The 13,455-nt window shown below is 51.9% G+C and overlaps 1 protein-coding gene across 3 annotated transcripts in view; it reads right to left on the bottom strand.

The window, feature by feature from the left end:
* Positions 1 to 13,455, bottom strand: part of ANXA6 (annexin A6) — a 49,971-nt gene that overhangs the window by 15,526 nt on the left and 20,990 nt on the right. For all 3 annotated transcript variants that reach the window (XM_019810500.2, XM_003981380.6, XM_003981381.6), the window contains exons 8-17: positions 12,542 to 12,598; positions 11,761 to 11,854; positions 11,234 to 11,329; positions 10,042 to 10,100; positions 8,837 to 8,959; positions 7,675 to 7,733; positions 6,256 to 6,334; positions 4,559 to 4,640; positions 3,245 to 3,339; positions 2,496 to 2,609 (exon numbers count right to left, since the gene is read on the bottom strand). In XM_019810500.2, coding sequence (XP_019666059.1) covers positions 2,496 to 2,609; positions 3,245 to 3,339; positions 4,559 to 4,640; positions 6,256 to 6,334; positions 7,675 to 7,733; positions 8,837 to 8,959; positions 10,042 to 10,100; positions 11,234 to 11,329; positions 11,761 to 11,854; positions 12,542 to 12,598 — 858 coding nt within the window. The remainder of the gene's footprint in view (positions 1 to 2,495; positions 2,610 to 3,244; positions 3,340 to 4,558; positions 4,641 to 6,255; positions 6,335 to 7,674; positions 7,734 to 8,836; positions 8,960 to 10,041; positions 10,101 to 11,233; positions 11,330 to 11,760; positions 11,855 to 12,541; positions 12,599 to 13,455) is intronic.

The raw sequence follows: 13,455 nt of genomic DNA, 5'->3' as shown, positions 1-13,455 counted from the left end.
TTTTCTCCTTACCCCCAGACCAGAGATAGCACAATCACGATGGAACATGCCAGCTTGTCAAGATTTCCAGAACCTTCCATGAGAAGTGCTTTGGGCCAAAAATTTAAAAGAAAAGAGTATGTGGTATATGGGTATGTGCATATAAAAAGGCATATACACATATGTCTCTGACTATAAATATTTATATATAAGGGTATAAAAAGAATTAGAAGTAATGCATCACAGTATAATAGTGATTATGGTCTCTGGGTGGGCAAAGGCTCATAGGTGATTTCTAGTTTCTTCTTTTTTTGCTCTGTATTTTCTCACATGTTATTTTGCCAGAAGAAGAAATTTTTGTGCTTTAAGGAAAAAAACATGCCGTATTTGTTTACATTTGGATTTGATGAGTGATCTATGGACAGATACATTAGGCCCTCTGGATTAAGGTGGCTTGGGGGGATGTGCTACTCAAAGGTCCCCACTTTGGGGGAAGGGAGGGAGGTGAACAAGACAGATCGATCGATAGATTTAAATATCTGTTAAACACCTGCAATGTGCCAGTCACTGAACAAGCTGCTGCGGCCACAACTATAAAAAAAAAAAAGTAAGGAGCGTTCACCGCCCTTGGAGGTTGCTGCCTGCTGGTCGGCCAGTCCGTGGGTTCTCTGACCTCAAGCAGACTGAGGCTGACTGAGATCTTAACAGGCTCTTTATTAAAAGCAAGCACGTGGAGGGGCGCCTGGGTGGCGCAGTCGGTTAAGCGTCCGACTTCAGCCAGGTCACGATCTCGCGGTCTGTGAGTTCGAGCCCCGCGTCGGGCTCTGGGCTGATGGCTCAGAGCCTGGAGCCTGTTTCCGATTCTGTGTCTCCCTCTCTCTCTGCCCCTCCCCCGTTCATGCTCTGTCTCTCTCTGTCCCAAAAATAAATAAAAACGTTGAAAAAAAAATTAAAAAAAAAAAAAAAAAAAAAAGCAAGCACGTGGGGAAGACAGCCTGATCCTCAGAGCATCCTAAGACCCAGGGTCTAGCCCCACCCTTCCCTTCCCCGAGCTCACAGATGTGGGGGCCTCCCTCAGTTTCCCATTTGTAAACTGTGGGAATGGAAAGCGTTAGGTCAGGTTAGCTCACTGGTCCCTTCAAGTTCTAAACTCCGTGTTCTCAAATCATTTGCTTTTTTGTCGGGGCATTTTAAATTTTTTTTTTTTTTTCAACGTTTATTTATTTTTGGGACAGAGAGAGACAGAGCATGAACGGGGGAAGGGCAGAGAGAGAGGGAGACACAGAATCAGAAACAGGCTCCAGGCTCTGAGCCATCAGCCCAGAGCCCGACACGGGGCTTGAACTCACGGACCGCGAGATCGTGACCTGGCTGAAGTCGGACGCTTAACTGACTGCGCCACCCAGGCGCCCCTGTCGGGGCATTTTAAATGGACGATAATCTCAATTTGCTTTGCCCAGGGAATGTCTGTTTTCTTCTCTTAATCCTCAACGGGCCAAAAGCCCTAGTGGTTTCATGTGGTTGTTGGATCAGGCTCTAGAGTCAGACAGAGTCGTTCTGAATCCCCGCCCTGTGGATTTCATAATGCTGTGACTTTGATCAAGTAATTTGGCCTCTGAACATGAGTTTCCTCACTTGTAAAACGGGGACAAAGTAAAAGCCTTGCCTTGTGGGTTGAGACAAACAGCTGGGCTAGTATATGGAGCCAGGGACAGGTTACTGGATGCTCCTAGAAAGGAGACCAGTCCCGGGTACAGCTGCTGCCTCGGGAAGAAAAGCAGCTCCAGAAACAACTGCGCCAGGACATGACGCCCTTTCTTGCTAACCAATCACCAGGGCAGGTCTTCAGAGTTAATAGTGCCCTCCATGCCCATGACCTTGCTTGACCCACTCTAATGTCTGAAAGGCAGGGGTGACTGCTCCCATTTCACAGCTGAAGGCATGGAAACTTAGTGCAAGTGGCCCAACATCACACAGTAAGTTAGTGGTGAGGCCGGACTAGAATACAGACTCCAACTGCTGCTGTTTTCCTTCCAGATCCATTCTGCTTCCTCTACTGCTCCCTGAGATCCCAGTGACACCGCCGATCACTGGGCACGTGACCTCACTTGCATCAACCAGAGTAGAAGCCAAGATTTTGGCGGAACGCCTAGGAAGAAGGAACAGAGGTGCTAGCTGGTAGGACAGACACCAGCCGTCCTACTGTCTATGACGAGGAGAAACGGTCTCTGAGAGTGTAGCTACCACAGAGGATAGACAACCAAGTTGGGCAGAGATAAGAGGCCACATACCATTATTTGAGTCCCTGGACTCAGCCATGTCTAAAACCAGATGGGAGGCCTCTACCTTTCAGTTATAGGAGCCAACACCCCCTTTGGTGTTCATGCTAGTTTGAACCGGGCGTGGGAAGGGCTCGGCCAAGGAGCTATAGCCAAGCCATTTGGGCTTGTGAGGAGCACCTGTGTCCCCCCACCACCTGCAGACTAGACCCCATCCCGTCGGTGCCCACACCATACCTCCATGGCCTTCTTCAACTGCTTGGCATCGTAATGGGCCGGTGGCATCATGAGCCCCAGAATCAGCCTCGCCAGGTCTCCAGAGATCTCCGACTTCAGGTCAGCCATCAAGTCCTACAAAAGGCAGGGCTGAGGTCACGCCAACATCAGCACTTGCTCACATGTGACCCAGGATAGGGAGGAGATATGGAATGAGGAAATGGGGGCTCCATGTGAATGCAGGGGATAGAGGGAGACTGTGTCTGTCTTTGCTGCTGTTTGTCTTTGTTTACTATTTAGAGGACGCTAAAGAGGGCGGGATAAAAAAAAAAAAAAAAAACAGCAGGAAGACCCACTCTCCTTGGAGGCAAGGAGGCAGGCAAGGAAAGGGACGTGCCAAAGGACATCGTTTCCATCCCGGGGGAAAGTCGCCAGCATGACACCAAGGCACAATAATCACTGACGCTCAGCCTTGGGGCCTTGAAGCCTCTGGAGCTCCGAGATCCAGAAAATGCTACATGAAAACAACTCATGTCCTTCATCTCTGCCCCCAGGTACCGATCACAAGGAAGCGGGGGATGGAGAGAACGTGTTGCAGGCAGCCCGAAACCGATGTGGGAGATACTCCAAGAACACGGGAGCCACAGGGAGCCACAGGAGCCCCAGTGCCATGAAGACCCAGGTGCCCAACTGTGCAGAGCTGGCAGTGACAGGCCACGCCCCTGGGAGGAGGGAGGGTGCGGGCCCCGGGCCCCCGGCTGAAGCCTCACCCGGCCAAAGTGTGACTTGAAGGTCTGGCGGATCTGCTGCCGCTGGGCGTTGCTGCGGTGCGTGATGATGTCGATGATGGTGTCCTCATCAGTTCCTGAATCACCAAAGCCACACGGCTCAGAGGGAGGCCCGTGGCCAGGCTTCCCCACGTCCCCCCACGGATGGGCTGTCCCAATCTTAGGCAGGGTAGAAGCCTGGCTAGGGCCCCTGAGCACCTGCAGGAAGCCTGTCTCTGGCCCAAGCCACTGACTGCCCAAGGTTCCTCCTGGCACTTCCATCTGTCTGCTCACTGGCTGAGAAAAAGACCCCCAGAGGAGCAGGGAGTCCTGGGTTGAGAGGCAGGGCCTCCAAGTTCCAGCCCTGGTTCTGGCAACGGCTGAGCAGGTCCTGGCCCCTTTCTGAGGCTCAATTTCCACACCTATCCCCTGAAGAGCCCGGAGTAGTTACTAGGGGATCCTTCTAGCCTGGCAATCTAAATCCCATGGGGACCCCGTGTCCCTCCTCTTCAACTCCCTGGAAACTGGAGCCCAAGTCTTTCTAACCACAGCAAGTTGACTCTGGGAGACATCAGGATACCACCTCCAGCCTCTCAGATTAATGCCTTGGACCTCAGACCTGGCACAGGACTCTACCTTTCACAAGTGCTTTCATACCTGTCATCTTACAGTCCTAGCTGTGCTCAGTAGATATTATCATTCCCAGGAAACAAATGAAGATGAGGCTCAGAAGGGAGAGAACTTAAGCCAAGGCCCCTGGGAGGTGCCGTTAGACGGACTGGGGGGAGAAAGGATGACAGTAGCCAGATTCTGGATGCTCTGTGCCTGCTGGCCTTTCTGAGAACAGGGCATCTGTCCAGAGTGGTTCTTCCCACGTGTTCCAAATGGAGAATGCGATGTGATAACCAGCAGAGGGCGCTCTCAGCCCAGAACTGGGACTCTTGGATCAATGGGCCCACATCTCTTCTTTTACACATGGCAGGGAGGGGGTGGACACTTGGAGGGGTTGAAGGACTTGCCTAAAGTTACAGAGTGAGTCTAAGGCAAAGCCAGTGGGAGAACCCAGGCTTTATAACTTCGTACTTTCTTCTGCACTAGAAAGGGCTTGTGCCAAGTTCCTTACAAACCTCCTCACTCCCCTGCTCCCTATACTCAGGGAGCCAGGAGTCTCCTCTGGAGGTTAGAGACTTATGTAAAATTTGCCTCATTCTATGGACCCTCCTTTGAGGCCTGAGCTCTTACTCCTGCCTGGCCCGCTGCCAAACCTGCCGTGCCCGCTGCCCCAGAGGCCAGCCTGCCCCCTTCGTGTCCCCTTACCAAGTCCCTTCATGGCCTTCCGCAGCGCTTTGGCATCTGCATCAGGGTTGAAGTTATCGGCTGGACGCACAGTTCCCTTCAGCTGCAAGAAGCAGAAAGAGACTCAGCAGGTGCCTGCAGGCCCCCCTGGGGGCCAAGCCACTAGAGGAGCATGCAAGGGAAGGGAGGCTTTCCCCACGAGCCCCAAACCAAGCAGCTTGGGGGGAGAGAGGCAGGGGTGAAGGCACAGCAGACAGGCCCCTGCCCTACAGCTGAGAAAGAGAGAGGAGGAGAGACAGACCCAGGCCTGGGAGCAGGGCAAGTGCTGGTCAAGGGAAAAGTGGCCAGCTTCCTGCCCCAGGAAGTCAGCTCTGTCCTAGCTCCACTGGGGCCTCCCCAGTCCCTTAGAACTGTGCCCTGTCCCCAAGGCCCTCCTGCCTCTTCAAGAGTCCCTCCCTGTGAAAAGGCAACCAAAATATCCTGAAATACCAGAACAGAATCTCCCAAATTTCAGTCACTCCTAAGTGAGGTTCCTGATGTCATATTTGCATACATCCTATGTTATTTCTTCATATTTTTATGTAATTCAACTTTTCTGCTTTACTTAAATGCGTTCATCTTTAAGTACATTGAAATACTCCTAAAGGGCAAGGAGTTTTGTTCATTTTGTTCTTGGAGATATCCGAAGTATCCACAACAGAAGCAAGCACTCAAAAAATATTTGCTGAATGAATGAAAATAACTTTACACTGCTCTCATGAAGTGGAAATTGGTATGATGTGCCATAAACAGATGATAAGCCATGAAAATAAATGTAAGAAAGAGAAAACCACGACGTTGTCAAACATCACCAAATTTAACGAGACGCCGTTGCTCGCCAAAAGCTCTGAACTTGAAGCCGGCTCTCTAAGTTGTTTGTGAAAAAGGAAAGCCGGGGAGCGTGGCACCCAATGGGGCCTCTCTGACAAAATGAGTTGCGCTGATGAAATCGAAAAGGAGTAATGCTCTCACTCCGTGAGGTTCAGTCTTATTTAATGCCGCGGAGGCTCCCCACCTCCACACTAATTCATTTCTTATATAATTTAAGGTCATCTGCAGTGACAGCTCTTGCCTTGTAATTTGGGAAATGCTGTTCTAGAGCATCAGAGCTCAAGAGCCCTGGGAAGGCACTGAGCTTGCTGTGTCTAACACCTCATTCTAAACATGGAGACAGAGGCCCAGAAAGAGGGGGCTTGGTAAGTGAGTAACAGATTGCAAGGTTCCAAATGTTTTCACATGGACCAAGTGTTACCAGGGCCTGGAACGGTTTGCCCCAAGTACTTCTGTGGACCTTGGGTCTCCGGGTGGTCAGAACAACCTCGAATCGTCCTGTGTCCCTCCGGGTGCCCCTCTGTTTTCATGCCTCCAAAGGCCAACTGTCTGCCCCAGGATGAGACAGGCCTCTCCACACAACCAGACATGTCTCCATTCAGCAAGCCCTGTTAGTAGTTAGTGGGCCACAACGCTTCCCAGTGTGTTAGAAGTTAATGCAGGAATCAGATGCCCACACCAGAAACTCATCACTCCTAAAAGACAAGGAAGCTTCAGATGTGGGAAACCAATGTCTCAGGTTGGCCACCAGGGGGCGGCTGGGTGCCAAACAGAGCAGCAGGAAGGTGCGAGCAGAAGAGTCCAAGCTTGTGGTCAAGAGGTCAAGCAGGAGGTGGGGAGGGTCTGACCTCTACTCGGGCCACTGCACTAAGCTCCCACATCTGATAGGCCACCTGCGCTGCCTCCGGGAAGAACTGGCCAGCAGCACTGGAATGGAGGGGGTTGGGGAGAGGACAGGAGGGAACGTCATCGTGGGCAAGGCTCCACACACACAACACACAGCCACGTACACACACATACGCCGACACAGGCTTTAAGTAAATCTGTTTGGCTCCACCTTCTCTCTAGCCTCATCCATTCAGAGTCCTCTCCCCCATTTCTGAAAACCTTCTACCCTCTCTTGAGACCCCCTGCAATGCTGGTTCTGCCCAGCAGCCTTCCTGGCCCCAAGTTCCCAGCGGGATGGGATTTCTCGAATCCTCTGACCTCCCCTTTCTTCCTTATAACTTGAGTGATTTCTGTCCAAGTCTCCCCTTTCAAACAAGTCCATGACCAGCTTATGGCCGTGTCACCTCTTTATCGCCTCCTGTAAAGCACCTGGGTATATCAAGGGCTCAGTAAATGTCTGTTGAACTGAAATCAGCCCCCAAGGCACTTGTCAGAGGTTAACAGGAGGTTCTCCCATTCCTTACTTAACTGGATCCTTATAAGCCCTGGGAGGGAAAATCAGAGTACCTACAGCTCCCTTCCTAGCACACAAATCTGGTCAAGTCAAGCCCAACTTAATCTCTTCAATGGCTCCCACCACCCCGGGGAGAGGTTCCTATGCCAGGAGGAGGCCCGCAGGCCCCGCCCACCTCTCAGCCTCTTCTCTTCCCTGGCACTCTGCAAAAGTGTGGCCTCGGTTACAGAAACGAACCAGGCTACCCCTGCACATCACTAGACCTTTCCTCCACCCACTCTCCTTCAGACCCTGTCTTCACCTCCTCCTCTTCCTCACCTTCCTCCTTGGGCCTCTCTGCCTCATTACCTCCAGGAGCCTCCCCCAGGATGGGCTAGTGCCCTGATCTGTGCATTCATAGACATGTATCCTTTCCCCATCCCGAGACCACCCTGCACTGGTCTATGTACGTCGCCGGGCTGTGGACCTCACCCGTCCTTCCCCGCAATGCCTGCTCACAGAGGGTACTTGTCACAAGTACAATGAACAAATGAGTACGCAGAGCAGGCACCTGCATGTTTTCCATTTAACAGCTGATGAAACAGAAAGGCAGCTATGAAGTAGCAGGGCCTGGACCCTCACATCTGGCTTCCAGTCCACACCCCCAGACTGACTTTCCAAGGTCACAATAGCAGACATCTCCACGTCTGGGGGAGTACATTCACGTTCACACACACAGACAGACTTTCACCTGTGCGCTGTTCCCGGCACCGAGGAAGCCCCACGCTCATCCAATCCATCCATCCATCAGGATGAGGGCTGGGGAGTCCAGGCCTGCCACCCCCCGAGGCCACTCCCTCCAGCCTGGGGCCAAGGAGACACTTACTCATCGTCACCCCCACATAGCTTCAGCAGAGCCCTCTTGTACTCGCCAGAGGTATCGTTCTGGGGAGAAAGAGACAAAGGTTACCTCTCACTCACTCCTGGGCTCCCCTCGGACTAGGAGGGAAGGTTCTACACAGGCCCGGATGGGGGAAGACTGAACATTTATTCATAGCAGCCCCGACTCTCCCCCTGTCCGGGGGTGGTGGCTAAGACCACCAAACAGTGGTAATGCTGGCACGTACTTAACAACCTAGTCTCTGGGAACAAAAGCAAAAAAGCCCCGATTTGTAACAACTGCCAATTTCTGTGGTGTAAATACTTCCAACAAGGGATGCTTTCGAGCCATCAGCAGATTTCACTGAACGTGAAGATGCTCGCTGCTCTCCCAAGCCGGTGAAAGCCGGCCCCAGAGCCCCACTATCCCCAGATAATCCCCAGCCCAGCCCTTCCAACTGAAATACTCCAAGAAAATAGGGCTCTATGAGCAAAAACACCGGGAAATGCCAAAACCGAACAAATAGATGTAGCCTATTTTATATCCCTCCTGCAGCTTCATAACGGGACTTGACATGGTAAAGGCCGTGAGAAGTTCTGAAATAAACCAACGTGCTTATCTTTACTTAAACTAGTTTTTTCCAAACATTTCTCATGGCACATTTTTGCACGTAATACCTATAAAACTCCTCTTTGGAAATATACTTTGGGGAACGTAGCTGGACCTCATAAAAGCTTGATCTCACTCGTCCACAAAAAGAAAACAACCCAGCTCGCTCGCTCTCTCTCTCTCTCTCTCTCTCTCTCTCTCTCTCGGCCAAGTCTCATGGGCTAGACCCCCCCCAGTCATTACAAATCACCTGGCCTGGGGCCAAGCATTCTCCCCCTTGGAGCCTGACCTCTCCCTGCCTTTGGGATAGAGTCCTCACCCTTAATTCAGCCTGCATGCCCTTCCTGACCCAGTCCCGCCTTCCTCTGGAGCTTTGGGACTCAAGTACCACCAGACGCTTGCTTCTCTATCGAATTGCTTTCCATTCCCTGAATGCGCCACGAGGCAGGGGCTCCTGGAATCCCCAAGAGACTCCTAGCTCTCTGGGACAGCTCTTTTCTCCTGGGAGTGGGTCTCGAGCCCTCTGCTCCTCTCCGTCCCCCCTGTTAGCTCCGCTCACCTTGATCATGCTATACAGGGACTTTTCGTACTTGGTCCGGAATATCTCCCGAATGTCCAGCATGTCTAGCTCACTACGGGAGACCATGATGCGGATCAGAGTGTTGTCCCGGGTCCCCAGGCCCTGGAAAACAAATGGGTTTGGGGGACAGGGACGTGAGCGGAGGCTCAAGTGCAAACAGCCCCCAGCTTAAGTGAAAATACCATGGTCATGATGAGACATTAAAAGGAAGAACAAAAGAAGCAAAATATTGCCACTCTCCCTGAAGCCCCCCCCGTGTCCCTCCTGCTTCGATGTTCCCTCCCCATTCAAACATCAGCCCCATTCTTGGTTTTCCTTATCATTTTACCATAACTTTGCAACTCTAAGCAAATACTGTTTAGGTCTGTACATCTCGGAACTATGTAAATACACCACTGTCCATTCATTTCTCCTGGTACTCCTGACGGACACTGGGTTGTTTCTCATTCTTTCCTAATATGGCCAGTACTGCCACGAACGGTCTCATGAATGCATGCACACAGGAGCCATCTCTCCCCGGCTGAGCTGCCAGGCTTTACTCTGGCACAATGCAAGACAGTGAACGGGCTACAGTTCACTTGCCCTTGTGGGCTGGACACACAGGGCCGGGAAGGCCTGAGTTCCCGGGGCCTTGGGTCTGTGGCATCTGGCCACAAATGACTACATTCATGCACCCTGCTGTGCTATGGAATTGTCATCAGTTGCTGTGTGTCCTCTGCACAAACTCGTGGGAATCACTGTTCTCAGGTACACATCCAGAGTAGAATTGCTGGGTCACTGGGATAAACATCACGAGCCTTAGCAGACAAGAACAAGTATCTTCCAGAGTGGTCTAGCCTACGTACACTGGTTAATTAGTCATTCTGGTTAATTAAGATTTTTTCAGAGTGTGGGTTTCCAGCCCATCTGGCTGACGGATCATGTGCAGGCTGTCATGACACCCTGTGATCAATCGGGAAGTTACAGTAGGTATTTGGGTGGGAAGGTGCATGACCGGACAGCATCCCGGGCTCGGGAGCTCACCTGGGAAGAGTGCTCATCAATCTCTCCTGTGGCCAATCCCCTGAGGGCTCCTTGGCCAGTGGGCCCCAAAGACTTGTCAAAGAATCTCTACAGTCCCATGGGGATGGGTATAGATCCCCCCACCCCCACCCCAGCTGGTTCCCACCAACCCCACCACACACCTTCATGGCCTTGAATAGCCTTTCAGCAAAATACTCTGGGGTGCTCCGGATACACTTCACTGAGAGGAGGGAGGAAGAGGCAGAGTTATTCTGGCGGTCTCCGGGTCAGGGTGGCCTGACCCCCTCTTTGTTTTTACTCCCTGGGGACTCCCAAGTGCAAACCCAGGAAGAACCAGGCTCCTGATAACCTGAGGCCCCACCCACTTTTAACGCAAACCCAGAGCATAACGAAATCAGGAAATAGGGGCTGTTGAAACGTGGGATGTGCATCTCAAAAACCCACTTCATCTTTCTAGTCCTCTGGGGTTTTGCAGGCAAACTGGGCCAGGTGGGGGGGGGGTAGCATCTGGGGTGGAAGTGGGAAAGATGTTTCTTTAGCCTCCGCTGCAGAGAGGTACTGGCAGCTACATCACTTTGGATCTTGCTGACAGGGCAGGCTAGAGGCTGACTGCCTGAAACAGACTTGGTAGGGGCAGCTCTGTGCAAGAGGATAGCCTGGGGATACAGCTCTTCCCCCTCCAAAACGCACATACTACCTACCCTAGGTGCAGACATAGCGACTCCTGCAATGTCCAGCTTCTAAGGGCCTCTGGGTCAGGCAGTCCATCCTCCCTGCCCCCATTTATCAGATGAGGACACTGACACCCAGAGAGGACAGTGACTTGCTCCAAGTCAACGGCAGATCTGGGAGAAGCCCCTGGGTTTGAACCCTGACTCCACCACCAACTAGTCAGCTCCTGGCACGCCCCATGCTCAGAGTACCCCCCAAGTCATTACAAAACCACTCTCTGGCAAGTGACACGGCCTCCGTGAGATGTGGTTTCCTCATTTGTGAAATGGAGGTAATGCCCACTCCTGGGTCTTTCTTCAAGATTAAACACTCAGTGCAGCGCCCAGCACACCGTATATGCTCTATGCCAAGTCCGCTCTCCTGCTGGTTATTTCCCCAGGCTCAGTGCTCTCTCTCACCCTCCCACACACACCGGGGGACGGAGTGGCAGGAAGTCCGGGCCTGAGGCTCCCCTCCCTGCCTCCATGTGCTCTGGCCAGCCTTCAGAATCCATCGCCCATCCGACTCTCTCCTTCCTGCCTCCATACCACATAACCCCCCTTTTTCATTCTTGGCCCCCTGTTCCTGGGCCAGAATCCCAGAATCCAGCAAAGCCCCTAGGAATGCAAGGTCAGGACGTACCCACAGCCAGCATCAGCTTCTCAAAGTCCCCGGACAGCTCCCCTCGGATGCTGGCTTCAATCGGCTTCCCCGTGGTCTTTAGATACTCATCAAACACTGAGTCAGAGAGACAAGGATGTTGAGAGTTTCCCATAACACTGAGAAGAACCCAAGACCTCAGGAGGGGAGGGCGCTGTGGCCAGGACTAGAGTGCCCAACATGAAGGTAGGGCTGGTATTTGAGGAGCTAGCTGGCAGGAGGCCTGGCACACCACCAGCCACTGTGCACTCATGCCGTGTATGAGGTGAGACTACATGTACTTCACTCCAGCATGAGGACAGGATTGGTACTCAGAAGGAAAGGTTGAGCGTCCTGTTAAGGACTTTGCTGAGGGACTATACAGACCACCATCTGATAAAACTGGGACTAGTACTTGAGTTGTAGATGAAGTAGCTATCGTGCTCTATTAGGAGAAAAGGAAAAAAAGAATGGAATTCCAGGCACAACCCTAAGGGACCAGCTGTAGGTCTTTCTTCTCTGGAACTTACCCAAACGAAGATGCTGCTTGCTGCGATTTCCCAAAATGTAAATGAACTGGGCTTCATCTGTTCCCCATTTCAGTTCCCCTGCCTCGTACAGGTCCTGAAAGGAAAGAGGAAGAACTTCATTGAAAGAGGAGAGAACTCCCTGGCCAAGCCAATCAACTGCTGCTGGATCCCTGATCATACCAGTAATTGGTAGCCTCAGGACCTTTGCATACACCTGTATACCTTCTTCTCTTTCTGGGGGAACTCCTACTCAACCTTCAAGCCCCAGAGTAAATGTCCCATTTGTTCTCAAAGTACTTCCTGATGTCCCCAAAGCAGAGTTCTCTTTCCTCCCCTCCTTCCCACTTCTAGGCTCCTACAGTTTTCTGCTTCTCTATAGCTTTGCTCCACTGTGTATTATAATGATATATATGTAATGATATATCCATAGAGAAGCTGTTTGTATGCCTGTCTCTCCCAACACTGTCTGATTTTGTTCACTAGTGATTCCCCAGTGCTTGGTCGAGTGTCTGACACATAGTAGGTGTTCAATAAATATTAACTGAACAAATGAATGAATGAATGACAAAAGCTCCAAAATATATCTTACCAACTTTGTATACATTGTGTGCCTTTGAAAGATAATAAATCCTTTCTTCAACAACATGCTATAAAAATGCCGGCCGTGAACTGGTTATTTCTGGTGTTTCATGCACATTGCTTCACCTGGGACCCTTCCCCGGATCCCCAACCTCCCCTCTCTTGGGGCTCCCTTGCTGTGCCTCCCTTGGTGCTGGTTTACCTGGACATCCTGCTGCACCAAATCCTCGCTCACCACATCGTCCGCCTCCCTGGTTCCCTGGGCAGAGACATGGGTACATGAGGTTCAAATACCAGAGCCAGGGACGGTGGGGAGGGGAAGGCCTGGATGTCAGGGGTGGAAACAGGGAGGGTGGTGGCCCAGAAGTGTCCTGGAGCAGTAACTTACGGCTGCCACTTCATCAAAGCCAAAGCACCTACTCGGTGAAAGGGAATCGTAGGGTCCCGCCCACTGGCTTTTCCTTTTATCCTCAGAGCTGGGATGGAAGAGGAGAGTCTGGGCAATGACCAAGGTCCCTCCAGGTGTCCCATCCCAGAGCAAGCCAGGGCCTGTACTGAGAACAGGACCCCACACAAGTCCCGGTATGGCTCACGATGCCCTCCAACAAGGATACTGCAGGGGTAAAGAGTCTGCACGTCTGCGTTCTACTGAGGGCTCCCATAACTTAACCCAAAGAACTCACCAGTGAGGATCTGAGACTTGGACCCTGAGATCCGAACTCACAAGCAGTGAAGGCACCAAATCCTACTGGTGCTTCTGCTGCTCTGCCCATGCTCTGTGTCCCATCCGAAAAAGGACAATACTCCCAGGGGACAGGGCCCAGCCTTACTGGACATCTTAGTTACGTGGGCACAGGTCAGACCTACTGCTTAACTCCTCTTCCCCCCTGGATTGTGCATCTCAGGATCCCAAAGCCCTTGCTTCTCTTGGGGACTGAGCTTAAGAAGACAGAGTACCCACATTTACAATCCATGCCGCGACACTGCCCACCGGCTGTTAGATGCTGGGGAGGAGTTGGAGCTCTCCTCTCCAGAACAAGTGGCTTTGAACATGGGGGCAAAGGTCACACTTTCCTACTCCGGATGTTCCTGACCGTTCCCCAGCTGCTTCATATG

The sequence above is a fragment of the Felis catus genome, chromosome A1 (genome assembly GCF_018350175.1).
Source record: "Felis catus isolate Fca126 chromosome A1, F.catus_Fca126_mat1.0, whole genome shotgun sequence".
Lineage (NCBI taxonomy): Eukaryota > Metazoa > Chordata > Mammalia > Carnivora > Felidae > Felis > Felis catus.
This window is presented reverse-complemented; position numbering and strand designations above follow the sequence as displayed.